This window comes from Somniosus microcephalus, chromosome 8, assembly GCF_052327205.1.
Source record: "Somniosus microcephalus isolate GS21.2 chromosome 8, FLI_Smic_1.0, whole genome shotgun sequence".
Lineage (NCBI taxonomy): Eukaryota > Metazoa > Chordata > Chondrichthyes > Squaliformes > Somniosidae > Somniosus > Somniosus microcephalus.
The window spans coordinates 4,405,642-4,432,270 of record NC_140994.1 but is presented as its reverse complement, the minus strand read 5'-3'; the positions used below and the strand labels follow the sequence as shown (position 1 = coordinate 4,432,270).

The 26,629-nt window shown below is 54.4% G+C and overlaps 1 protein-coding gene across 1 annotated transcript; it reads left to right on the top strand.

Annotated features, from left to right (window-relative positions):
• Positions 1 to 25,391, top strand: LOC147113258 (kazal-type serine protease inhibitor domain-containing protein 1-like). Its single transcript, XM_085994146.1, has 5 exons — positions 1 to 543; positions 9,213 to 9,815; positions 20,307 to 20,467; positions 22,323 to 22,470; positions 23,275 to 25,391. Exons 2-5 carry the CDS (start codon positions 9,323 to 9,325, stop codon positions 23,355 to 23,357), a joined length of 885 nt encoding a protein of 294 aa, XP_085850272.1. The 5' UTR covers positions 1 to 543; positions 9,213 to 9,322; the 3' UTR covers positions 23,358 to 25,391.
• The last annotated feature ends 1,238 nt before the right edge of the window (positions 25,392 to 26,629 follow it).

The window sequence follows — 26,629 nt, the reverse complement described above, 5'->3', positions numbered from 1 at the left end:
GGGAGGACAATATAGAGTGACAGAAACAAAAAGAGTACAAAACAGAGAAAGATCAATAAACTGGTAGACACAGAGAGACAGAAATAGAGAGAGAGAAATAGAGAGAGAGCGATAGAGAGAAAGATAGAAAGAAAAAGAGAGAGAAAGAAAGCTATAAAGAGATAGAGTGATAATGATAGAAATATAGTTAGAGATAGTGATAGAGAGATCATAGGTAGAGGGAGACAGAGAGAGGGGTAGTTGAGTCTGCTGTCTGATGCTGTGAGGTAAAGGTTTAAAGAACATGTGGTTTCCTACTTAAGTGTTGGTTAAAGAGGGAGTGTTGGAGTCCGGGGCGGGAGTCGCATTTCACTTGGCGTTACAGAGTCCTGGGGCACGGCAGTGGAACAGCCTTTACCCTGAGCTCTGTGACAGGCTGCCGGCAGTCAGACTGTGCCTTTGATGAGCTGCCGGAATGGGTTGTTAAAGAGAAGCGGATTAAGCCAGGCCGCTCCCTGACTACAGGCAGAACTGCGAATCGCAGCAACTCTACTCACAGCAAAGGTAAGGAACAGCTGGAGGCGGTGGTGCCGAGTCCGGGGAAAGTGCCGCTGGATGGGGAGTGAGCTTCGAGCTCCGCTTACTGCGGTCACTCGGTCATCTGTGCTGAGCGGGTCAGTTCACCTCAATCATCCACCGCCTGCTTCATCCTGTTCACTTAACACAGAGATTGAACCCGAGAGATACAATAGGGACACAGACAGACAGACAGACACAGACACAGACACAACACGCTGAGATTACAGTGTTCTCATTCACCTGCTCTCGCACAGTGTTTCTCATGTTCCCTGAGATTTGTTCATGTGTAACACAGACAGTCGCTGCAAATACCTCACTTTGGGTGTGCGGGCTCGCTCGCTCTGTCCCTCTATCTCTGTCTCTCTCACTCACTCTCTCTATCACTCTCTCTCATTCTCTGTCTCTATCACTCTCTCTCTCACTCTCTCTGTCTCACTCGCTCTCTCTCTCTCGCCGTCTCTGCCTCTTTCACTCTCTCTGTCTCTCACACTCTCTCGCTCGCTCACTCTCTCGCTCTCTCTCTCACTCGCTCTGTCTCTGTCTCTCACTCTCTCTGTCTCTCTCTCTCTCTCTCACTCTCTGTCTCTCACTCTCTCTGTCTCTCACTCTCTCGCTCTCTCTCTCACTCGCTCTGTCTCTGTCTCTCACTCGCTCTGTCTCTGTCTCTCACTGTCTCTGTCTCTCTCTCTCACTCTCTTCTCTCACTCACACATACTTTCACTCTCTCTCTCAATCTCTCTCTCACTATCTCTCTCACATTCTCTCACTCTCTCTCTTTCACTTTCTCTCTCACTCTCACTTTCTCCCACACTCCCTCACTTTCTCGCTCCCTCACTCTCTCTCACAAACACTTTCTCTCACTCTCTGCCTCTCTCACGCTCTATCTCTCTCACTGTCTCTCTCTCTCTCTCTCTCTCTCACACTCTCTCTATCTGAATCTCTTGGCAGTTCTACTCCACTACACTGGTATCTGTCTGTGTTTATGGCTGTTACTATTAAACAATCTGCTTTAAAAGAACCGATGGAAGGTGCAGAACAACCAAAGGGTTAATTTAAAACTGCAGTCCTTTTCACAGATGCAAGAAAGAAGATTAATTAATGTGGCAATAGCACAATTCCAGTATCAGTCACATTGTTCACAGTATTAGTAACATTACTCAAAGTGTCAGTAACTTTACGTCAGAAGCTGTTTATAGCTCAGTGACTGACCTCCCTATCTCTGTAACCTCCTCCAGCCCCTACAACCCTCCCTATCTCTGTAACCTCCTCCAGCCCCTACAACCCTCCCTATCTCTGTAACCTCCTCCAGCCCCTACAACCCTCCCTATCTCTGTAACCTCCTCCAGCCGCTACAACCCTCCCTATCTCTGTAACCTCCTCCAGCCCCTACAACCCTCCCTATCTCTGTAACCTCCTCCAGCCCTACAACCCTCCCTATCTCTGTAACCTCCTCCAGCCCTACAACCCTCCCTATCTCTGTAACCTCCTCCAGCCCCTACAACCCTCCCTATCTCTGTAACCTCCTCCAGCCCTACAACCCTCCCTATCTCTGTAACCTCCTCCAGCCCTACAACCCTCCCTATCTCTGTAACCTCCTCCAGCCCCTACAACCCTCCCTATCTCTGTAACCTCCTCCAGCCCTACAACCCTCCCTATCTCTGTAACCTCCTCCAGCCCCTACAACCCTCCCTATCCCTGTAACCTCCTCCAGCCCTACAACCCTCCCTATCTCTGTAGCCTCCTCCAGCCCTACAACCCTCCCTATCTCTGTTACCTCCTCCAGCCCTACAACCCTCCCTATCTCTGTAATCTCCTCCAGCCCTACAACCCTCCCTATCTCTGTAACCTCCTCCAGCCGCTACAACCCTCCCTATCTCTGTAACCTCCTCCAGCCCTACAACCCTCCCTCTCTCTGTAATCTTCTCCAGCCCCTACAACCCTCCCTCTCTCTGTTACCTCCTCCAGCCCTACAACCCTCCCTCTCTCTGTAACCTCCTCCTGCCCTACAACCCTCCCTATCTCTGTAACCCCCTCCAGCCCTACAACCCTCCCTCTCTCTGTAACCTCCTCCAGCCCCTACAACCCTCCCTATCTCTGTAACCCCCTCCAGCCCTACAACCCTCCCTATCTCTGTAACCTCCTCCAGCCCTCTACAACCCTCCCTATCTCTCTAACCTCCTCCAGCCCTACAACCCTCCCTATCTCTCTAACCTCCTCCAGCCCTACAACCCTCCCTATCTCTGTAACCCCCTCCAGCCCTACAACCCTCCCTATCTCTGTAACCTCCTCCAGCCCTACAACCCTCCCTATCTCTGTAACCTCCTCCAGCCCTACAACCCTCCCTCTCTCTGTAACCTCCTCCAGCCCTACAACCCTCCCTATCTCTGTAACCTCCTCCAGCCCTACAACCCTCCCTCTCTCTGTAACCTCCTCCAGCCCTACAACCCTCCCTATCTCTGTAACCTCCTCCAGCCCTACAACCCTCCCTATCTCTGTAACCTCCTCCAGCCCTACAACCCTCCCTATCTCTGTAACCTCCTCCAGCCCCTACAACCCTCCCTATCTCTGTAACCTCCTCCAGCCCTACAACCCTCCCTATCTCTGTAACCTCCTCCAGCCCTACAACCCTCCCTCTCTCTGTAACCTCCTCCAGCCCTACAACCCTCCCTATCTCTGTAACCTCCTCCAGCCCCCTACAACCCTCCCTCTCTCTGTAACCTCCTCCAGCCCCTACAACCCTCCCTCTCTCTGTAACCTCCTCCAGCCCCTACAACCCTCCCTCTCTCTGTAACCTCCTCCAGCCCCACAACCCTCCCTCTCTCTGTAACCTCCTCCAGCCCCTACAACCCTCCATCTGTCTGTAACCTCCTCCAGCCCCTACAACCCTCCCTCTCTCTGTAACCTCCTCCAGCCCCTACAACCCTCCCTCTCTCTGTAACCTCCTCCAGCCCTACAACCCTCCCTATCTCTGTAACCTCCTCCAGCCCCTACAACCCTCCATCTCTCTGTAGCCTCCGAGAACTCTGCTTTCCTTGAACTCTGACCTCTGGCCCCAGTCCCTTCTCACTGAGAGTTATGGAAGAAATCCCATCGCATATGTGGCAGCAGTGACCTTCCCTGCCCTCAGGTCATGGTGGGTCCAGAAAAGGGAAGATTGTACAGGGAATGTTGGCTTGAGCGTACTTCATCGGAAAATGCCCCTAACTCATTCCATGCTTTCCCATTATTGACAGTGTTATTCCATGGAGAATGTTCCCTGAGGGGTAGGGTTAAAATCCCGGGGTAAAGGCACCAGAGTTAGGAGTACGAAGGGAAGCCGGGAAATCTTTATCACCCAAACAAGTAACCGGAGAAGGACATTGGAGGGAAATGGGTAACTGGAGTCACTGGACAATTGGGTGAGTGAATGGAATGAGAATAGATTAATGGATATAGTCTCTGGAACAGTACCCATGGATTGGAGGGTACCTAATGTTACCCCACTATTCAAAAAAGGTGGTAGAGAGAAAACGAGGAATTATAGACCGGTAAGCCTGATATCGGTAGTGGGGAAAATGCTAGAGTCCATTATAAAGGATGTAATAGCAGAGCACTTGGAAAACAGTGACAGGATCGGACAAAGTCAACATGGATTTACAAAAGGTAAATCGTGCTTGACTAATCTACTGGAATTTTTTGAGGATGTAACTGGTAGAATAGATAAGGGAGAACCAGTGGATGTGGAGTATTTGGACTTTCAGAAGACTTTCGATAAGGTCCCGCATAAGAGATTAGCGTGTAAAGTTAAGGCACATGGGATTGGGGGTAAGGTACTGATTTGGATAGAGAACTGGTTGGCAGACAGGAAGCAAAGAGTTGGAATAAACGGGTCTTTTTCCGAGTGGCAGGCAGTGACTAGTGGGGTACCGCAGGGATCGGTGCTAGGACCCCAGCTATTCACAATATATATTAATGATCTAGACGAGGGAACTAGATGTAATATCTCCAAGTTTGCAGACAACACAAAGCGGGGTGGGCGTGTGTGCTGTGGGGAGGATGCTGAGAAACTCCAGTATGATTTGGACAGGTTGGGTGATTGGGCAGATGCATGACAGATGCAATATAATGTGGATAAATGTGAGGTTATCCACTTTGGTGGCAAAAACAGGAAGGCAGATTATTATCTGAACGGCAATAGATTGGGAGAAGGGGAAGTGCAATGAGGCCTGGGTGTCCTTGTGCACCAGTCGCTGAAGGTAAGCATGCAGGTGCAGCAGACGGTTAAGAAGGCAAATGTTATGTTGGCCTTCGTAGCGAGAGGGTTCGAGTACAGGAACAAGGATGTCTTGCTGCAGTTGTACAGGGCCTTGGTGAGACCACATCTTGAGTATTGTGTGCAGTTTTGGTCGCCTTATCTGAGGAAGGATGTTCTTGCCATGGAGGAAGTGCAGTGAAGATTCACCAGACTGATACCTGGGATGGCAGAAATGATGTATGAGGAGAGATTGTGTCGATTGGGCTAATACTCGCTGGAGTTTAGAAGAATGAGACGGGATCTCATTGAAACTTATAAAATTCTAACAGGACTAGACAGACTAGATACAGGAAGGATGTTCCCGATGGTGGGGGAGTCCAGAACCAGGGGTCACAGTCTAATGATAAGGGGTAGGCCATTTAGGACAGAGATGAGGAGGAGTTTCTTCACCCAGAGAGTGGTGAACCTGTGGAATTCTCTACCACACAAGGCAGTTGAGGCCAATTCATTAAATATATTCAAGAAGGAGTTAAATATATTTCTTAAGGCTAAAGGGATCAAGGGATATGGGGAGAAAGCAGGGACAGGGTACTGAGCTTGGATGATCAGCCATGATCTCATTGAATGGCGGAGCAGGCTCGAGGGGCTGAATGGCCAACTCCTGCTCCTATCTTCTATGTTTCTATGTGAGAAGTTGGGTAGGTGGTGTTGAGGATATGGGGAGATGGTGGGTAGGTGGGGTTGGGGATATGGGGAGAAGGTGGGTAGGTGGGGTTGTGGATATGGGGAGAAGGTGGGTAGGTGGGGTTGGGGGATATGGGGAGCAGGTGGGTAGGTGGGATTGGGGATATGGGGAGAAGGTGGGTAGGTGGTGTTGAGGATATGGGGAGATGGTGGGTAGGTGGGGTTGGGGATATGGGGAGAAGGTGGGTAGGTGGGGTTGTGGATATGGGGAGAAGGTGGGTAGGTGGGGTTGGGGGATATGGGGAGCAGGTGGGTAGGTGGGATTGGGGATATGGGGAGAAGGTGGGTAGGTGGGGTTGGGGATATGGGGAGCAGGTGGGTAGGTGGGGTTGGGGATATGGGGAGAAGGTGGGTAGGTGGGGCTGGGGGATATGGGGAGAAGGTGGGTAGGTGGGGTTGGGGATATGGGGAGAAGGTGGGTAGGTGGGGTTGGGGGATATGGGGAGAAGGTGGGTAGGTGGGGGATATGGGGAGAAGGTGGGTAGGTGGGGTTGGGAATATGGGGAGAAGGTGGGTCGGTGGGGTTGGGGATATGGGGAGAAGGTGGGTAGGTGGGGTTGGGGGATATGGGGAGAAGGTGGGTAGGTGGGGTTGGGGATATGGGGAGAAGGTGGGTAGGTGGGGTTGGGGGATATGGGGAGAAGGTGGGTAGGTGGGGTTGGGGGATATGGGGAGATGGTGGGTAGGTGGGGTTGGGGGATGTGGGAAGAAGGTGGGTAGGTGGGGTTGGGGGATATGGGGAGAAGGTGGGTAGGTGGGGTTGGGGGATGTGGGGAGAAGGTGGGTAGGTGGGGTTGGGGGATATGGGGTGAAGGTGGGGTTGGGGGATGTGGGGAGAATGTGGGTCGGTGGGGTTGGGGATATGGGGAGAAGGTGGGTCGGTGGGGTTGGGGATATGGGGAGAAGGTGGGTAGGTGGGGTTGGGGGATATGGGGAGAAGGTGGGTAGGTGGGGTTGGGGGATATGGGGAGAAGGTGGGTAGGTGGGGTTGGGGGATGTGGGGAGAAGGTGGGTAGGTGGTGTTGGGGGATATGGGGAGAAGGTGGGTAGGTGGGGTTGGGGGATATGGGGAGAAGGTGGGTAGGTGGGGTTGGGGATATGGGGAGAAGGTGGGTAGGTGGGGTTGGGGATATGGGGAGAAGGTGGGTAGGTGGGGTGGGGGATATGGGGAGAAGGTGGGTAGGTGGGGTTGGGGATATGGGGAGAAGGTGGGTAGGTGGGGTGGGGGATATGTAGGGACAGCATGAGGATTCGTGAGATTCAGGGAAACGGAGAGGAGTAGAGAGAAGGACAGAAAGGGAGAGGGGGACTGAGAGAGAACAAAAGAGAGCAAGGACAAGACAGAGAGAGGAATAGGGAGAGAGATTGAGGGAAGGGCACAGAGAGAGAGCCTGCTTTTCTCTGTACAGTAATTAATTCCAAAATTACAGGAAACTGTGGATTTGAAACATGCAATTTCCGGGATTGTGATTTTAGCAGTGAAGTATTATTATTTTCAGAGCAAACAGATATTCTTCCTTTTTGAAAGACAAATTTCATCCCCTGAATGTTGGCAGGAAATTCAGCCTTGGTAGTATCACAGCCATTGCCTAAACCCCTGCTCCCTCGACCCTGTTCTCACTAAACTGCTGACCACCCAGCTTCCTTTCCTGGCCCCCATGTTAGCTGATATTGTTAAAGGTTCTCTCTCCTCAGGTACTGCCCCCCTCCCCTTCAAATCTGCTGTCATCACCCCTCTCCTCAAAAAACCACTCTTGACCCCTCTGTCCTTGCAAACTACCGCCCTATCTCCAACCTCCCTTTGCACTCCAAGGTCCTTGAGCGTGTTGTCGGCTCTCAAATCCATGCGCACCTTTCCCGCAACTCCATCTTTCAACTTCTCCAATCAGGTTTCCTCCCATGCCACAATACTGAAATGGCCCTTATCAAACGTCACAAATTTTATCCGAGGTGTCCCTCTCCCATCCTCTCTGCCTCCCAGTCCCTTTCTTCATCCCCCTCTCTTTCTGTCTCTCTCCCGCATTCTCTCTCTGACTTAGTTCCCAGCAGCAGTCAGTGGACAGTGACCAAGAGCGGGAGTGCAGTCCATTTGGTTTCTCTGTATATCCCAATTGACATCATTCTTTTAAATGATATTTTTCAAGAGTTCATGAGTTTGACGAGTGTTTTTGAAGTAAGGAATGTCGCAGACTGGCTGTGCCCTCCCACAGCTTGAGATCTTCAAACAACTTCCAGTCCGTGGTCCCGCAGATTCCAACAGTATTTCCCGCGGGATCGGGCACAGTTCCAGGAGATTGTAAATCAAATGCCGCTTCATACTGTTCCAGTATCTCCGGTCCTGACTGAGTGCCGATGCCTCACTCAACTGGCCATTCCCCATGTGTCAATAAGGACAACGAGGGTCATCAGGCTGCTCTACCATGTAAGGCATCGCAGGCTAGCCTGACCCTGTCCTCCCCCGATATTCACACATGGGCTCGGGGACTCTGAGACCGAGTGAAGCAGGTTCAAGATCATCTGTCCCATTATCAGCAAATTCAGCACAGATTGGGGATCAAACCTGGGATCATCCTGTTCTGTGCGACACCTCGAAGTCCGTGCTGTACTTGCCCTGGGAGTGTTTGATGGGACAGTGTAGAGGGAACTTTACTCTGTATCTAACCCGTGCTGTACCTGCCCTGGGAGTGTTTGATGGGACAGTGCCCGTGCTGTACCTGCCCTGGGAGTGTTTGATGGGACAGTGTAGAGGGAGCTTTACTCTGTATCTAACCCGTGCTGTGCCTGCCCTGGGAGTGTTTGATGGGACAGTGTAGAGGGAGCTTTACTCTGTATCTAACCCTGTGCTGTACCTGCCCTGGGAGTGTTTGATGGGACAGTGTAGAGGGAGCTTTACTCTGTATCTAACCCCGTGCTGTACCTGCCCCGGGAGTGTTTGATGGGACAGTGTAGAGGGAGCTTTACTCTGTATCTAACCCGTGCTGTACCTGCCCTGGCAGTGTTTGATGGGACAGTGTAGAGGGAGCTTTACTCTGTATCTAACCCGTGCTGTACCTACCCTGGGTGTGTTTGATGGAACAGTGTAGAGGGAGCTTTACTCTGTATCTAACCCGTGCTGTACCTGCCCTGGCAGTGTTTGATGGGACAGTGTAGAGGGAGCTTTACTCTGTATCTAACCCGTGCTGTACCTGCCCTGGGAGTGTTTGATGGGGCAGTGTAGAGGGAGCTTTACTCTGTATCTAACCCGTGCTGTACCTGCCCTGGGAGTGTTTGATGGGACAGTGTAGAGGGAGCTTTACTCTGTATCTAACCCATGCTGTACCTGTCCTGGGAGTGTTTGATGGGTCAGTGTAGAGGGAGCTTTACTCTGTATCTAACCCTGTGCTGTACCTGCCCTGGGAGTGTTTGATGGGACAGTGTAGAGGGAGCTTCCTGTAGGAGTTCTTTATCCAGTGACCCTCACTGGAGAGTGCGTGTGCTTCCTCCAATTACGCTCACATTCATTCTCACACACAGGGGAAGGGCGCGTTTGTCACCCGTTAACTCATTTGCCCCCTGAATCTATTGGGATTGAGGGGTATGGGGAGAAGGTGGGTGGGCGGGGTCTACCTGTTGGTAAGCGATGGCCTTTCGATGGTTTACAGTTTCTAAATTCTTTTTTTTCTTGTTTGTTGTTCAGGTGCTGAATAACGAGAATAATGAAACTGATCTGAGGGAGCAGCAACTGCCAGGAAAAGCCAGTGAGATTCTGGGGAATGAAATAATCTCGAGGGTGGTGGGGAGGCAGTGATGATGAGATCAGGTGGTCTGTCCCCTCTCTCTAATCCCATTCTACTGCTGGCCGTGAGCTGGACTGCACTGGGGGTGGCGGCGGAGTCCCTGGACCATGTGCACCGAGGGTGGCAGAGGCTGCTCGAGGAAGGGGATGGCTGCCCTCCCTGTGAGTCGGACCAGTGCCTCCCTCCCCAGGGGTGCCCTGCCGGGCTGGTCAGGGACCCCTGTGACTGCTGCTGGGAGTGTGGCAACATCGAGGGGCAAATCTGTGACCTGGACAACACCAACCACTTCTACGGCCAGTGCGGAGAGAACCTGGAGTGTCGGCTGGAGCTGGGGGACCTGAGAGAAGGGGAGGTCCCCGAGCCCCAGTGCATGTGTCGGTCCAATCAGGCCGTGTGTGGCTCCAATGGCCAGACCTACCTGCAGATCTGCAAGTTCCAAGAGGCTGCCAATGGCAATCAGACGGCCAACATCACCCTGGCTCACGAGGGACCCTGTGAAGCAGGTAAGGATGGTGGGGCAGGGCGGGGAGGGGAGAAGGTGTTTACTCTGGGGGGGCGGGGCAGGAGAAGGTGTTTACTCTGGGGGGGCGGGGAGAAGGTGTTTACTCTGGGGGGGCGGGGAGAAGGTGTTTACTCTGGGGGGGCGGGGCAGGAGAAGGTGTTTACTCTGGGGGGGCGGGGAGAAGGTGTTTACTCTGGGGGGGCGGGGCGGGAGAAGGTGTTTACTCTGGGGGGGCGGGGCAGGGAGAAGGTGTTTACTCTGGGGGGGCGGGGCGGGAGAAGGTGTTTACTCTGGGGGGGCGGGGCGGGAGAAGGTGTTTACTCTGGGGGGGCGGGAGAAGGTGTTTACTCTGGGGGGGCGGGGCGGGAGAAGGTGTTTACTCTGGGGGGGCGGGAGAAGGTGTTTACTCTGGGGGGGGAGCGGGGAGAAGGTGTTTACTCTGGGGGGACGGGGCAGGAGAAGGTGTTTACTCTGGGAGGGGAGCGGGGAGAAGGTGTTTACTCTGGGGGGGCGGGGCGGGAGAAGGTGTTTACTCTGGGGGGGCGGGAGAAGGTGTTTACTCTGGGGGGGCGGGAGAAGGTGTTTACTCTGGGGGGGCGGGAGAAGGTGTTTACTCTGGGGGGGCAGGGCGGGAGAAGGTGTTTACTCTGGGGGGGCGGGGAGAAGGTGTTTACTCTGGGGGGGCGGGGCAGGAGAAGGTGTTTACTCTGGGGGGGCAGGGCGGGAGAAGGTGTTTACTCTGGGGGGGCGGGGCGGGGAGAAGGTGTTTACTCTGGGGGGGCGGGGCAGGGAGAAGGTGTTTACTCTGGGGCGCGGGGCGGGGAGAAGGTGTTTACTCTGGGGGGGCGGGGCAGGAGAAGGTGTTTACTCTGGGGGGCGGGGCAGGAGAAGGTGTTTACTCTGGGGCGCGGGGCAGGAGAAGGTGTTTACTCTGGGGGGATGGGGCGGGGAGAAGGTGTTTACTCTGGGGGGATGGGGCGGGGAGAAGGTGTTTACTCTGGGAGGGCGGGGCAGGAGAAGGTGTTTACTCTGGGGCGCGGGGCGGGGAGAAGGTGTTTACTCTGGGGGGGCGGGGCAGGAGAAGGTGTTTACTCTGGGGGGGCGGGGCAGGAGAAGGTGTTTACTCTGGGGCGCGGGGCAGGAGAAGGTGTTTACTCTGGGGGGATGGGGCGGGAGAAGGTGTTTACTCTGGGGGGATGGGGCGGGAGAAGGTGTTTACTCTGGGGGGGCGGGGCGGGAGAAGGTGTTTACTCTGGGGGAGCGGGGCGGGAGAAGGTGTTTACTCTGGGAGGGGAGCGGGGAGAAGGTGTTTACTCTGGGGGGATGGGGCGGGGAGAAGGTGTTTACTCTGGGAGGGCGGGGCAGGAGAAGGTGTTTACTCTGGGGCGCGGGGCGGGGAGAAGGTGTTTACTCTGGGGGGGCGGGGCAGGAGAAGGTGTTTACTCTGGGGGGGCGGGGCAGGAGAAGGTGTTTACTCTGGGGCGCGGGGCAGGAGAAGGTGTTTACTCTGGGGCGCGGGGCGGGGAGAAGGTGTTTACTCTGGGGGGGCAGGGCGGGAGAAGGTGTTTACTCTGGGGGGGCGGGGCAGGAGAAGGTGTTTACTCTGGGGCGCGGGGCGGGGAGAAGGTGTTTACTCTGGGGGGGCGGGGCAGGAGAAGGTGTTTACTCTGGGGGGGCGGGGCAGGAGAAGGTGTTTACTCTGGGGGGATGGGGCGGGAGAAGGTGTTTACTCTGGGGGGGATGGGGCGGGAGAAGGTGTTTACTCTGGGGGGGATGGGGCGGGAGAAGGTGTTTACTCTGGGGGGATGGGGCGGGAGAAGGTGTTTACTCTGGGGGGATGGGGCGGGGAGAAGGTGTTTACTCTGGGGCGCGGGGCGGGGAGAAGGTGTTTACTCTGGGAGGGGAGCGGGGAGAAGGTGTTTACTCTGGGGGGATGGGGCGGGGAGAAGGTGTTTACTCTGGGAGGGCGGGGCAGGAGAAGGTGTTTACTCTGGGAGGGCGGGGCAGGAGAAGGTGTTTACTCTGGGGCGCGGGGCGGGGAGAAGGTGTTTACTCTGGGGGGGCGGGGCAGGAGAAGGTGTTTACTCTGGGGCGCGGGGCGGGGAGAAGGTGTTTACTCTGGGGCGCGGGGCAGGAGAAGGTGTTTACTCTGGGGGGGCGGGGCAGGAGAAGGTGTTTACTCTGGGGCGCGGGGCGGGGAGAAGGTGTTTACTCTGGGGGGGGGCGGGGCAGGAGAAGGTGTTTACTCTGGGGGGGCGGGGCAGGAGAAGGTGTTTACTCTGGGGGGATGGGGCGGGAGAAGGTGTTTACTCTGGGGGGGATGGGGCGGGAGAAGGTGTTTACTCTGGGGGGGATGGGGAGAAGGTGTTTACTCTGGGGGGGCGGGGCAGGAGAAGGTGTTTACTCTGGGGGGGCGGGGCGGGAGAAGGTGTTTACTCTGGGGGGATGGGGCGGGAGAAGGTGTTTACTCTGGGGGGGCGGGGCAGGAGAAGGTGTTTACTCTGGGGGGATGGGGCGGGAGAAGGTGTTTACTCTGGGGGGATGGGGCGGGGAGAAGGTGTTTACTCTGGGGGGCGGGGCGGGGAAAAGGTGTTTACTCTGGGGGGCGGGGCGGGAGAAGGTGTTTACTCTGGGGCGCGGGGCGGGGAAAAGGTGTTTACTCTGGGGGGCGGGGCGGGAGAAGGTGTTTACTCTGGGGCGCGGGGCGGGGAAAAGGTGTTTACTCTGGGGGGATGGGGCGGGAGAAGGTGTTTACTCTGGGGGGATGGGGCGGGGAAAAGGTGTTTACTCTGGGGGGATGGGGCGGGAGAAGGTGTTTACTCTGGGGGGATGGGGCGGGAGAAGGTGTTTACTCTGGGGGGATGGGGCGGGAGAAGGTGTTTACTCTGGGGGGATGGGGCGGGAGAAGGTGTTTACTCTGGGGGGATGGGGCGGGAGAAGGTGTTTACTCTGGGGGGGATGGGGCGGGAGAAGGTGTTTACTCTGGGGGGATGGGGCGGGAGAAGGTGTTTACTCTGGGGGGATGGGGCGGGGAGAAGGTGTTTACTCTGGGGCGCGGGGCGGGAGAAGGTGTTTACTCTGGGGGGATGGGGCAGGGAGAAGGTGTTTACTCTGGGGGGATGGGGCGGGAGAAGGTGTTTACTCTGGGGCGCGGGGCGGGGAAAAGGTGTTTACTCTGGGGGGCGGGGCGGGAGAAGGTGTTTACTCTGGGGGGATGGGGCAGGGAGAAGGTGTTTACTCTGGGGGGATGGGGCGGGAGAAGGTGTTTACTCTGGGGGGATGGGGCGGGAGAAGGTGTTTACTCTGGGGGGATGGGGCGGGAGAAGGTGTTTACTCTGGGGGGATGGGGCGGGAGAAGGTGTTTACTCTGGGGGGGATGGGGCGGGAGAAGGTGTTTACTCTGGGGCGCGGGGCGGGGAGAAGGTGTTTACTCTGGGGGGATGGGGCGGGGAAAAGGTGTTTACTCTGGGGGGATGGGGCGGGAGAAGGTGTTTACTCTGGGGCGCGGGGCAGGGAGAAGGTGTTTACTCTGGGGGGATGGGGCAGGAGAAGGTGTTTACTCTGGGGGGATGGGGCGGGAGAAGGTGTTTACTCTGGGGCGCGGGGCAGGGAGAAGGTGTTTACTCTGGGGGGGCGGGGAGAAGGTGTTTACTCTGGGGGGATGGGGCAGGAGAAGGTGTTTACTCTGGGGGGGCGGGGAGAAGGTGTTTACTCTGGGGGGATGGGGCGGGGAAAAGGTGTTTACTCTGGGGGGGCGGGAGAAGGTGTTTACTCTGGGGGGGCGGGGCAGGAGAAGGTGTTTACTCTGGGGGGGCGGGGAGAAGGTGTTTACTCTGGGGGGATGGGGCGGGGAAAAGGTGTTTACTCTGGGGGGGCGGGAGAAGGTGTTTACTCTGGGGGGGCGGGGCAGGAGAAGGTGTTTACTCTGGGGGGGCGGGGAGAAGGTGTTTACTCTGGGGGGGCGGGGCAGGAGAAGGTGTTTACTCTGGGGGGGCGGGGCAGGAGAAGGTGTTTACTCTGGGGGGGCGGGGCAGGAGAAGGTGTTTACTCTGGGGCGCGGGGTGGGAGAAGGTGTTTACTCTGGGGGGGCGGGGCAGGAGAAGGTGTTTACTCTGGGGGGATGGGGCGGGAGAAGGTGTTTACTCTGGGGGGATGGGGCGGGAGAAGGTGTTTACTCTGGGGGGATGGGGCGGGGAGAAGGTGTTTACTCTGGGGCGCGGGGCGGGAGAAGGTGTTTACTCTGGGGCGCGGGGCGGGGAAAAGGTGTTTACTCTGGGGGGCGGGGCGGGAGAAGGTGTTTACTCTGGGGGATGGGGCAGGGAGAAGGTGTTTACTCTGGGGGGATGGGGCGGGAGAAGGTGTTTACTCTGGGGGGATGGGGCGGGGAAAAGGTGTTTACTCTGGGGGGATGGGGCGGGAGAAGGTGTTTACTCTGGGGGGATGGGGCGGGAGAAGGTGTTTACTCTGGGGGGATGGGGCGGGGAGAAGGTGTTTACTCTGGGGGGATGGGGCGGGGAGAAGGTGTTTACTCTGGGGGGATGGGGCGGGAGAAGGTGTTTACTCTGGGGGGATGGGGCGGGAGAAGGTGTTTACTCTGGGGGGGCGGGGCAGGAGAAGGTGTTTACTCTGGGGGGGATGGGGCGGGAGAAGGTGTTTACTCTGGGGCGCGGGGCGGGGAGAAGGTGTTTACTCTGGGGGGATGGGGCGGGGAAAAGGTGTTTACTCTGGGGGGATGGGGCGGGAGAAGGTGTTTACTCTGGGGCGCGGGGCAGGGAGAAGGTGTTTACTCTGGGGGGATGGGGCAGGAGAAGGTGTTTACTCTGGGGGGATGGGGCGGGAGAAGGTGTTTACTCTGGGGCGCGGGGCAGGGAGAAGGTGTTTACTCTGGGGGGGCGGGGAGAAGGTGTTTACTCTGGGGGGATGGGGCGGGGAAAAGGTGTTTACTCTGGGGGGGCGGGAGAAGGTGTTTACTCTGGGGGGGCGGGGCAGGAGAAGGTGTTTACTCTGGGGGGGCGGGGAGAAGGTGTTTACTCTGGGGGGATGGGGCGGGGAAAAGGTGTTTACTCTGGGGGGGCGGGAGAAGGTGTTTACTCTGGGGGGGCGGGGCAGGAGAAGGTGTTTACTCTGGGGGGGCGGGGAGAAGGTGTTTACTCTGGGGGGGCGGGGCAGGAGAAGGTGTTTACTCTGGGGGGGCGGGGCAGGAGAAGGTGTTTACTCTGGGGGGGCGGGGCAGGAGAAGGTGTTTACTCTGGGGGGGCGGGGCGGGAGAAGGTGTTTACTCTGGGGGGGCGGGGCAGGAGAAGGTGTTTACTCTGGGGGTGCGGGGTGGGAGAAGGTGTTTACTCTGGGGGGGCGGGGCAGGAGAAGGTGTTTACTCTGGGGGGGCGGGGCGGGAGAAGGTGTTTACTCTGGGGGGGCGGGGCGGGAGAAGGTGTTTACTCTGGGGGTGCGGGGTGGGAGAAGGTGTTTACTCTGGGGGGGCGGGGCAGGAGAAGGTGTTTACTCTGGGGGGGCGGGGCGGGAGAAGGTGTTTACTCTGGGGGGGCGGGGCGGGAGAAGGTGTTTACTCTGGGGCGCGGGGTGGGAGAAGGTGTTTACTCTGGGGCGCGGGGTGGGAGAAGGTGTTTACTCTGGGGGGGCGGGGCAGGAGAAGGTGTTTACTCTGGGGCGCGGGGTGGGAGAAGGTGTTTACTCTGGGGCGCGGGGCGGGAGAAGGTGTTTACTCTGGCGGGATGGGGCGGGGAAAAGGTGTTTACTCTGGGGGGATGGGGCGGGAGAAGGTGTTTACTCTGGGGGGGCGGGAGAAGGTGTTTACTCTGGGGGGGCGGGGAGAAGGTGTTTACTCTGGGGGGGCGGGGCAGGAGAAGGTGTTTACTCTGGGGTGCGGGGCAGGAGAAGGTGTTTACACTGGGGGTGCTGGGCGGGGAGAAGGTGTTTACTCTGGGGGGGCGGGGCGGGGAGAAGGTGTTTACTCTGGGGCGCGGGGTGGGAGAAGGTGTTTACTCTGGGGGCGCGGGGCGGGGAGAAGGTGTTTACTCTGGGGCGCGGGGTGGGAGAAGGTGTTTACTCTGGGGCGCGGGGCGGGGAGAAGGTGTTTACTCTGGGGCGCGGGGAGAAGGTGTTTACTCTGGGGGGGCGGGGCAGGGAGAAGGTGTTTACTCTGGGGCGCGGGGCGGGAGAAGGTGTTTACTCTGGGGCGCGGGGCAGGGAGAAGCCGTTTTCTCTGAGGTCGGGACAATCAGTGTGCACTGGATGGGGGGAGGAAAGAGTCAGCAGTTTTTTGAACGCAGGAATGGGGGTCACACCCAGAGTTTACGTTATCGATTCCTGTCCCACTGCACTCTCAATGTAATTATTTCAGAGAATCATAGAAGGAGATTATCTGGTCATGGTCACATTGCTGTTTGTGGGATCTTGATGGAGGCCATTCGGCCCGTCGAGCCTGTGCCGGCTCTTTGCAAGAGCCCTTCAGCTAGTCCCACTCCCTCGCCGCCACTAACCGCCCGCTGAATTTTGCTGGTGGCGTGGGTGGCGCCACGCCCGGGCACTAGTTGCTTTGTCGCAAAACAACCGAATTTTTCCCCCAATACGGGTCCCAGACCTGAAACATTAACTCTGTTTCTCTCTCCACAGATGTTGCCTGGCCTGCTGAGTATTTCCAGTATTTTCTGTTAGTTCATGATTTTGAGCACCTCTATCAAATCTCCTCTTAATCTACTCTGATCCAAGGAGAACAACCCCAGCTTCTCCAGTCTATCCACGTGACTGAAGTCCCTCATCCCTGGAATCATTCTCGTAAATTTTTACTGCACCCTCTCTAAGGCCTTCACATCCTTCCTAAAGTGCGGTGCCCAGAATTGGAGACAATACTCCAGTTGAGGCCGAACCAGTGTTTTATAAAGGTTCATCATAACTTCCTGGCTTTTGTACTCTCTGCCTCTATTTATGAAGCCCAGGATCCCGTAAGCCTTTTAACTGCTTTCTCAGTCTGCCCCAGGCACCTTCAACGATTTGTGCACATATACCCCCAGGTCTCTCTGTTCGTGCACCACCTTTAGGATTGTACCCTTTAGTTTATATTGTCTCTCCTCATTCTTTCTACCAAAATGTATCACTTCACACTTTTCTGTGTTAAATTTCATCTGCCACGTGTCCACCCATTTCACCAGCCTGTCTATGTCCTCTTGAAGTCTATCCCTATCCTCCTCACTGTTCACTATACTTCCAAGTTTTGTGTCATCTGCAAATTTTGAAATTGTGCCCTGAACACCCACATCCAAGTCATTAATATATATCAGGAAAAGCACAACCGACCCCTGGGGAACACCACTGTGTACCTTCCTCCAGTCCAAAAAACAACTGTTCACAGCGTCTTTCACCACCTCAGGACATCCCAAAGCGCTTTACAACTGATGAAGTACTTTTTGAAGTGTAGTCACTGTTGTAATGTAGGAAACGCAGCAGCCAATTTGTGCACAGCAAGATTCCACAAACAGCAATGTGATGATGACCAGATAATCTGTTTTAATGATGTTGGTTGAGGGATAAATATTGGCCCAGGACACCGGGGAGAACTCCCCCTGCTCTTCTTCAAAATAGTGCAACAGGATCTTTTACATCCACCTGAGAGCAGACGGGGCTTCGGTTTAATGTCTCATCCGAAAGACGGCACCTCCAACAGTGCAGCACTCACTCAGTACTGCCCCTCCGGCAGTGCAGCGCTTCCTCAGTACTGGCACTGGGAATGCCAGCCTGGATTTTTGTGCTCAACTCTCTGGAGTGAGACTTGAACCCACAACCTTCTGAGCCACAGCTGATAGCTGCTTGAATTGTGCCCGGGCCTGAGCCTGGTTCTGCGATGAGTTAATATCTTACCACACCTGACTGTCACTGCCGAAGATCTGAGTCCCGGATTGAGCCATGTGATCAGAGTAAGGGGGGAGGGAGGTGGTGGGGGGGGGGGCAGGGCGGGGGCAAGAAACCATCCGGCCCATTCCCAGCGTGAAGCCTGGGAGATTTTAACCCCCAGGCCTCATCTGCATAAGTCGCTCATCTGAACCCGGAGCGAAGGCAGATTGGCAGGACATTGACAGATTCAGTGAGTGGGCAAAACTGTGGCAGGTGGAGTTCAATGTGAGGAAAGTGTGAGGTCACCCACTTTGGACCCAAGAAAGACAGAGCAAAGTATTTTCCAAATGGTAAGAAGCTGGGAACTGTGAAGAAGCCAAGAGATTCAGGGCTCAAGGTGAGAAATCACTAAAAGCCAGTGGACAAGTACAAAAAATAATTCAAAAGGCTAATGGAATGTCGGCCTTTACCTCGAGGGGGCTGGAATACAGAGGGGAGAACGTTATGTTCCAGCTGTACTGAGCTCTGGTCAGACCCGGTCTGGACGCCACGTTCAGTTCTGGGCCCCGCACCTCAGGAAGGATATATCGGCCTTGGAGGGGGGGCAGCGCAGATGCACCAGAATGATCCCGGGGCTCAAAGGGTTAAATTACAAGGACAGGTTGCACAGACTAGACTGTTACCCCCATGAATAATGAAGATTAAGGGGCGATCTAATCGAGGTGTTTAAGATGATTAAAGGATTTGATCGGGTTGTTACAGAGAAACTATTTCCTCTGGTAAGGGGAGTCCAGAACAAGGGGGCAGAACCTTAAAATTAGAGCCAGGCCGTTCAGGGGTGATGTCAGGAAGCACTTCTTCACACAAAGGGTGGTGGAAATCTGGAACTCTTCCCCCCAAAAAAGCTGTTGAGGCTGGGGGTCAATTGAAAATTTCAAACCTGAGCTCGATGGATTTTTGTTGGGTCAGGGGATCGAGGGATCTGGAGCAAAGGCGGGTAAATGGAGTCAAGACACAGATCAGCCATGATCTCATTGAATGGCGGAACAGGCTCGAGGGGCCGAATGGCCTCCTCCTGTTCCCATCCAACCACAAATTTCTACCTTCTCAAATACTTCAGCTCCATTTCCAAAGTGATTTCCCAGCTGTTCCTTTTCCGACTGGAATGAGTTTTTAATGATATTTTTCAAGACTTCATTAGTTTGACGAGTGTTTTTGAAGTAAGGAATGTGGCAGACTTGCTGTGGCCTCCCACAGCTTGAGATCCTCTTAACAGATACCAGGCCAAAGAGTCCCAGAGTCCGACTGTATTTTCCTGGAGTTCGGGCACAGTTCCAGGGATTCAATATGGGTGAGAAGAAAAGAAACCCAATTTTACAATGTGCTCTCAAGATGGAAGGTGTTGGAGAGCAAGGACTGAGAACCAGATGCCTGCAATTTGTGTAAAAAGCACCTTTCACGGCCACCGGACGTCCCAAAGCGCTTTTCAGCAAATGAAGCACTTTTTTGAAGAGTAGTCACTGTTGTAATGTAGTCAATTTGCACACAGCAAGATCCCACAAACAGCATTGTGACAACAAATAGATAATGTATTTTTTAGTGATGTTGATTGAGGGATAATTTTTGACCAGGACACCTCCCCTGCTCTTCTTCAATAATAGTGCAATGGGATCTCTGAGAGAGCAGATGGGGCCTCAGTTTAACATCTCATCCGAAAGACAGCACCTTCAACTGTGCAGCACTCCCTCAGGGAGTGTCAGCCTAGGCTTTTGTGCTCAAGTCTCTTGAACTTGGGACTTGAACCCTTAACCTTCTGACTTCGAGACAAGGGTGCGACCAACTGAGCCACAGCTCTGCCTGCCCTTAGTATCCTGGCTGGTGATGGACAGGCACCCTCCCGTCTGTACATCAATACTTACACTTCCATTCGCAATCTCTGTGATATCATAGAATGACACAGTATTTACAGCTCAGAAACAGGCCATTCGGCCCAACTGGTCCGTGCCGGTGTTTCTGCTCCACACGAGCCTCCTCCCACCCCTCTTCATCTCACCCTATCACCATGTCCTTCTATTCCTTTCTCCCTCATGTGTTTATCCAGCTTCCCCTTAAATGCATCTACATTATTCACCTCAACCACTCCCTGTGGTAGCGAGTTCCACATTCTCACCACTCTCTGGGTAAAGAAGTTTCTCCTTAAAGAGGGAACAGGAGGAGGCCTTTCAGCCCCTTGGCCTGTTCCGCCATTCAGTTAGTTCATGGCTGATCTGTATCTCCGCTCCACCTACCCGCCTTGGTTCCATATCCTTTGATACACTTACTACTGCAACTAAATCCCCATCCGTCAGTTCAGCAGTGATGATAGAGGAGAATGAATTCACTCTATTATTGTCAGTTCTGAACCAGCCTGGACACTTCAGTTGCCTGTATCCCGTTCTGTGACCAGTCACTCTTGACACTGTTGCCCCAATGCTTCCTTGGTCTTCCTCAGCTTCTAGCTCCGTGCACAACCATGAAAGGTGTTCTAGCTGTTTCCATTCTTCGAACGTGCCCAACTCCTCGCAGTTCTTGGCTCTTCTGTAGAAGCCTTCTTCCTTGTCTAAACCATGTTTCTATATATCGTCCTTCACCCTTTCTCTCTCAGTCCCTCAGATCATATCTCCTCCCTTCAACACCTGGAACACGACCGGAGAGGATGTCATTTTTGGCTGTGAGATCTTCGCTTATCCGATGGCAGCTATCGAATGGCGGAAAGACGGGGTGGAAACCTTTCTGCCAGGTGATGACCCCCACATCTCCGTACAGGTACCTGACTGATACAGTACGACCATTTCTAGACACTTTCAATCTTTCACAGCTATTTACTGACGTTCCCTAACAATCTGACAACCTGCCAATCAGGCAATTGGTTGAATACAGACACCAAGATGGAGATTGTCAGCAAAGGTTAGGTTGCTGCACGTAAAGTTGGTTTTAAAGCTTGATAAAGTTATTCCCCTTTTTCATTCTTGAACTGTGATGAAGCCTTAACACAAGTTCAGATCAAAGGCTTTACAGGAACCTTGAGGTTACAGCAGCAAGATCCCAGGACCAGGTCTCGATGAGGAGCTGGTAACGTTGCCCATCCCAGTGACTGTGGATATCAGGGCTGCACCATCGCTGCTCCCCCTCTCTGAGCTCGGGTCAATGTCCCCCCCCGCAACCAGTTTACCCCACTCGGGGCAATGCCCCCCCGCAACCGGTGTACCCCACTCGGGGCAATGCCCCCCCACAACCAGTGTACCCCACTCGGGGCAATGCCCCCACAACCAGTGTACCCCACTCGGGGCAATGTCCCCTGCAACCGGTGTACCCCACTCAGGGCAATGCCCCCCAGAACCAGTGTACCCCACTCGGGGCAATGCCCCCCGCAACCGGTGTACCCCACTCGGGGCAATGTCTCCCCAGAACCAGTGTACCCCACTTGGGGCAATGCCCCCCCCGCAACCAGTGTACCCCACTCGGGGCAATGCCCCACGCAACCGGTGTACCCCACTCAGGGCAATGCCCCCCAGAACCAGTGTACCCCACTCAGGGCAATGCCCCCCCAGAACCAGAGTACCCCACTTGGGGCAATGCCCCCCAGAAGCAGTGTACCCCACTTGGGGCAATGCCCCCCAGAAGCAGTGTACCCCACTTGGGGCAATGTCCCCCCAGAACCAGTGTACCCCACTTGGGGCAATGCCCCCCAGAACCAGTGTACCCCACTCGGGGCAATGCCCCCCAGAACCAGTGTACCCCACTCAGGGCAATGTCCCCCCAGAACCAGAGTACCCCACTTGGGGCAATGCCCCCCAGAAGCAGTGTACCCCACTTGGGGCAATGCCCCCCAGAAGCAGTGTACCCCACTTGGGGCAATGTCCCCCCAGAACCAGTGTACCCCACTTGGGGCAATGCCCCCCAGAACCAGTGTACCACACTTGGGGCAATGCCCCCAGAACCAGTGTACCCCACTTGGGGCAATGCCCCCCAGAACCAGTGTACCCCACTCAAGGCAATGTCCCCCCAGAACCAGTGTACCCCACTCGGGGCAATGCCCCCCAGAACCAGTGTACCCCACTTGGGGCAATGCCCCCCACAACCTGTGTACCCCACTCGGAGCAATGCACCCCAGAACCAGTGTACCCCACTCGGGGCAATGCACCCCGCAACCATTGTACCCCACTCGGGGCAATGCCCCCGGTGTACCCCGGTCTAGGCGAACGTGAGATGGAGAAATGAGGATTAAGACGCGGATTGGGCGAGAATCTGGTAAGCGGTTCACTCCCATATTGGCCCTTGCTGTTTTTAGGCATCCCTGGCGGCCACCTGAAATTCGCGTTGGTCCAATCTAAATACCGAATGATAACGGGGTGGGAAAAGATTATTGAACAGTACGGAATATCCGGCATGTATAATGTGTTATAAGTGGCAGCTTTGTGTAATTGACTTAAGTGGAAATGGCAAATGGTTTGCGCCAGCTGCTGGCGATAAGTGGAGACGATGTAAGTGGCGGGGACTGCACGACAATATAAAGGGAATATAACATTAGTAGACTTCAGGACACTTGGCAATCCTGACCCGAGCGGCCATTTGTCCAAGTCACGTGACTCTAATTCACTGGGATCGTTTTCATTGGCAGTTTCGAGGAGGCCCGTTTAAATATGAAGTGACCGGCTGGCTCCAGATCCAGGGAGTTCGCAACACGGATTCGGGAGTGTATCACTGCTCCGCACGGAACAAACTCGGAGAAGTGTCGGCAGCTGCCAGTCTGACTGTCATCACTCCAGGTAAGGGAGGGACTGACAGCGAGCGCACGGCGGGAAATCGAGCACACACCTTGCCCCTCCTATACTGTCCCTTCTCTTAGACTCGTAGAGTGATACAGCACAGAAGGAGGCCATTCGGCCCATTGTGCCTGTGCCAGGTTTCTTATATCTGGAAGCGGATTCAAAAATAACTTTCCAAGGGGAATTGGATAAATACTTCAAAAGAAAAGAAATACAGGGCTGTGGGGAAAGAGCAGGGGGGAGTGGGACTAATTGGAGCGCTCTTTCAAAGAGCCGGCACAGGCACGATGGGCCGAATGGCCTCCTTCTGTGCTGTAAGATTGTAGGAAATCCCTTCCCATTATTTCTTGCTCTGTGGATAGCAATGAGCTGCTGGGTTGCTACCAGTGTCCCTCTGCCTAGCCCAGGGGGACTGAAGCTGATGATAGTGTCTCGGCTGCCTCACAGATCAGACCTGGTGCTCTATTTGGCTCAATCAGCCAGCTCTCTTTAATGACACTTGCTCCTCCCTCTCCTCATCTACATTGGAACAGGTGGAGGCCATTCAGCCCCTCGAGCCTGCTCCACCATTCAATAAGACCATGGCTGATCTGTACCTCAATCCCATTTACTGCCTTTGCTCCATATCCCTCGATACACTTACCCAACAAAAATCGATCGTCCCCAGCCTTGAAAGCCCCAACTGACCCCCAGCATCCACAACCTTGTAGGGATAGAGAGAGTTCCAGATTTCCACTACCCTTTGTGTGAAGAAGTGCTTCCATAACCAACCTGTAATATTCTCTCGGTGGTTCTCTCTTTCAGATCAGATGGGTGAGATTGAGGTTCCATGGAGGCAGCCTCAGCATGTAGAGGAGGATTATTCTGATACTGATGATTATTACTGAGGAAGAAGCTTTGGAAACACTGGACTGAACTCCAGGTGTGGAGACACCAGTGCAACAGGAGACAACACCAATCAGCTAGGATGTGGCAATGAATTCTAATAAAGTCTGATAGTATCCGCCAGATAATTACCTTGCTTTCACTCTTTCGCTTCATCGGCCCAGTGACACCCGTTTCTAATGGTTTCTGCTGGTGACCAGTTGAGTTGGTTGGTTCCCAACTAATACCGACTGGTGACCTATTCGATGAGCTGGCTTCTAGTGGTGTCCTAAGAGTGAGGTTCTAATGGTGAGCAAGAGTGAGTTTATTCTAATGGTGAGCGACAGTGAGCGAGGTTCTAATGGTGAGCGAGAGTGAGCGAGGTTTTAATGGTGAGCGACAGTGAGTGAGGTTCTAATGGTGAGCGAGGTTCTAATGGTGAGTGAGAGTGAGCGAGGTTCTAATGGTGAGCGAGAGTGAGTTTGGTTCTAATGGTGAGCGAGAGTGAGCGAGGTTCTAATGGTGAGCGAGAGTGAGCGAGGTTCTAATGGTGAGCGACAGTGAGCGAGATTCTAATGGTGAGCGAGAGTGAGTGAGGTTCTAATGGTGAGCGAGAGTGAGCGAGGTTCTAATGGTGAGCGAGAGTGAGCGAGGTTCTAATGGTGAGTGAGAGTGAGTGAGGTTCTAATGGTGAGCGAGAGTGAGCGAGGTTCTAATGGTGAGCGAGAGTGAGTGAGGTTCTAATGGTGAGCGAGAGTGAGCGAGGTTCTAATGGTGAGCGACAGTGAGCGAGGTTCTAATGGTGAGCGAGAGTGAGCGAGGCTCTCATGGTGAGCGAGAGTGAGCGAGGTTCTAATGGTCAGCGAGAGTGAGCGAGGTTCTAATGGTGAGCGAGGTTCTAATGGTGAGCGAGAGTGAGCGAGGTTCTAATGGTGAGTGAGAGTGAGCGAGGTTCTAATGGTGAGCGAGAGTGAGCGAGGTTCTAATGGTGAGCGAGAGTGAGCGAGGTTCTAATGGTGAGAGTGAGTGAGGTTCTAATGGTGAGCGACAGTGAGCGAGGTTCTAATGGTGAGTGAGAGTGAGTGAGGTTCTAATGGTGAGCGAGAGTGAGTGCGGTTCAAATGGTGAGCGAGAGTGAGCGAGGTTCTAATGGTGAGCGAGAGTGAGCGAGGTTCTAATGGTGAGCGAGAGTGAGTGATGTTCTAATGGTGAGCGAGGTTCTAATGGTGAGCGAGAGTGAGCGAGGTTCTAATGGTGAGTGAGAGTGAGCGAGGTTCTAATGGTGAGCGAGAGTGAGTTTGGTTCGAATGGTGAGCGAGAGTGAGCGAGGTTCTAATGGTGAGCGAGAGTGAGCGAGGTTCTAATGGTGACAGTGAGTGAGGTTCTAATGGTGAGTGACAGTGAGCGAGGTTCTAATGGTGAGTGAGGTTCTAATGGTGAGCGAGAGAGTGCGGTTCAAATGGTGAGCGAGAGTGAGCGAGGTTCTAATGGTGAGCGAGAGTGAGCGAGGTTCTAATGGTGAGTGAGAGTGAGCGCGGTTCTAATGGTGAGCGAGAGTGAGCGCGGTTCTAATGGTGAGCGAGAGTGAGCGAGGTTCTAATGGTGAGCGAGAGTGAGCGAGGTTCTAATGGTGAGCGAGAGTGAGTGAGGTTCTAATGGTGAGTGAGAGTGAGCGAGGTTCTAATGGTGAGCGAGGTTCTAATGGTGAGCGAGAGTGTGAGGTTCTAATGGTGAGCGAGAGTGAGCGAGGTTCTAATGGTGAGCGAGAGTGAGTGAGGTTCTAATGGTGAGCGAGAGTGAGCGAGGTTCTAATGGTGAACGAGAGTGAGTGAGGTTCTAATGGTGAACGAGAGTGAGCGAGGTTCTAATGGTGAGCGAGAGTGAGCGAGGTTCTAATGGTGAGCGAGAGTGAGCGAGGTTCTAATGGTGAGCGAGAGTGAGTGAGGTTCTAATGGTGAGTGAGAGTGAGCGCGGTTCTAATGGTGAGTGAGGTTCTAATGGTGAGCGAGAGTGAGCGAGGTTCTAATGGTGAGCGAGAGTGAGCGAGGTTCTAATGGTGAGCGAGAGTGAGCGAGGTTCTAATGGTGAGCGAGAGTGAGCGAGGTTATAATGGTGAGCGAGAGTGAGCGCGGTTCTAATGGTGAGCGAGAGTGAGCGAGGTTCTAATGGTGAGCGAGAGTGAGCGAGGTTCTAATGGTGAGCGAGAGTGAGCGAGGTTCTAATGGTGAGCGAGAGTGAGCGAGGTTCTAATGGTGAGCGAGGTTCTAATGGTGAGCGAGAGTGAGCGAGATTCTAATGGTGAGCGAGAGTGAGTGGGGTTCTAATGGTGAGCGAGAGTGAGCGAGGTTCTAATGGTGAGTGAGAGTGAGCGAGGTTCTAATGGTGAGCGAGAGTGAGCGAGGTTCTAATGACGAGCGAGAGTCAGTTTGGTTCTAATGGTGAGAGTGAGCGAGGTTCTAATTGTGAGCGAGAGTGAGTGAGGTTCTAATGGTGAGCGAGAGTGAGCGAGGTTCTAATGGTGAGCGAGAGTGAGCGAGGTTCTAATGGTGATCGAGAGTGAGCGAGGTTCTAATGGTGAGCGAGAGTGAGCGCGGTTCTAATGGTGAGCGAGAGTGAGCGAGGTTCTAATGGTGAGCGAGAGTGAGCGAGGTTCTAATGGTGAGCGAGAGTGAGCGAGGTTCTAATGGTGAGCGAGGTTCTAATGGTGAGCGAGAGTGAGCGAGGTTCTAATGGTGAGTGAGAGTGAGCGAGGTTCTAATGGTGAGCGAGAGTGAGCGAGGTTCTAATGGTGAGCGAGATTCAGTTTGGTTCTAATGGTGAGAGTGAGCGAGGTTCTAATGGTGAGTGAGCGAGGTTCTAATGGTGAGCGAGAGTGAGCGAGGTTCTAATGGTGAGCGAGAGTGAGTGAGGTGCTAATCGTGAGCGATAGTGAGCGACTCACTAACTGCATTATATACCATGATGACAGGTCACACTGGGAGACCCCCCCACGATCCACGGGCTCTAACGCCCTCATTTATTTCTATGGAATCCTTCTGTTGTGACTGGGCAATAAGTGAGACTTTAATAAAAATTATTATGTTTAGGGTTCCACGAGTCCTGTTTTATACCTAGTTGAGGTGCTTATTTAATAGCTATCAGTTATCTGAATTTCAAAAAATAATTAATGGGACGTGGGCGTCACTGGCAAGGCCAGCATTTATTGCCCATCCCTAGATGCCCTTGAGAAGGTGGTGGTGAGCCACCTTCTTGAACCGCTGCAGTCTGTGTGGTGAAGGTACATCGTGTTTCCATG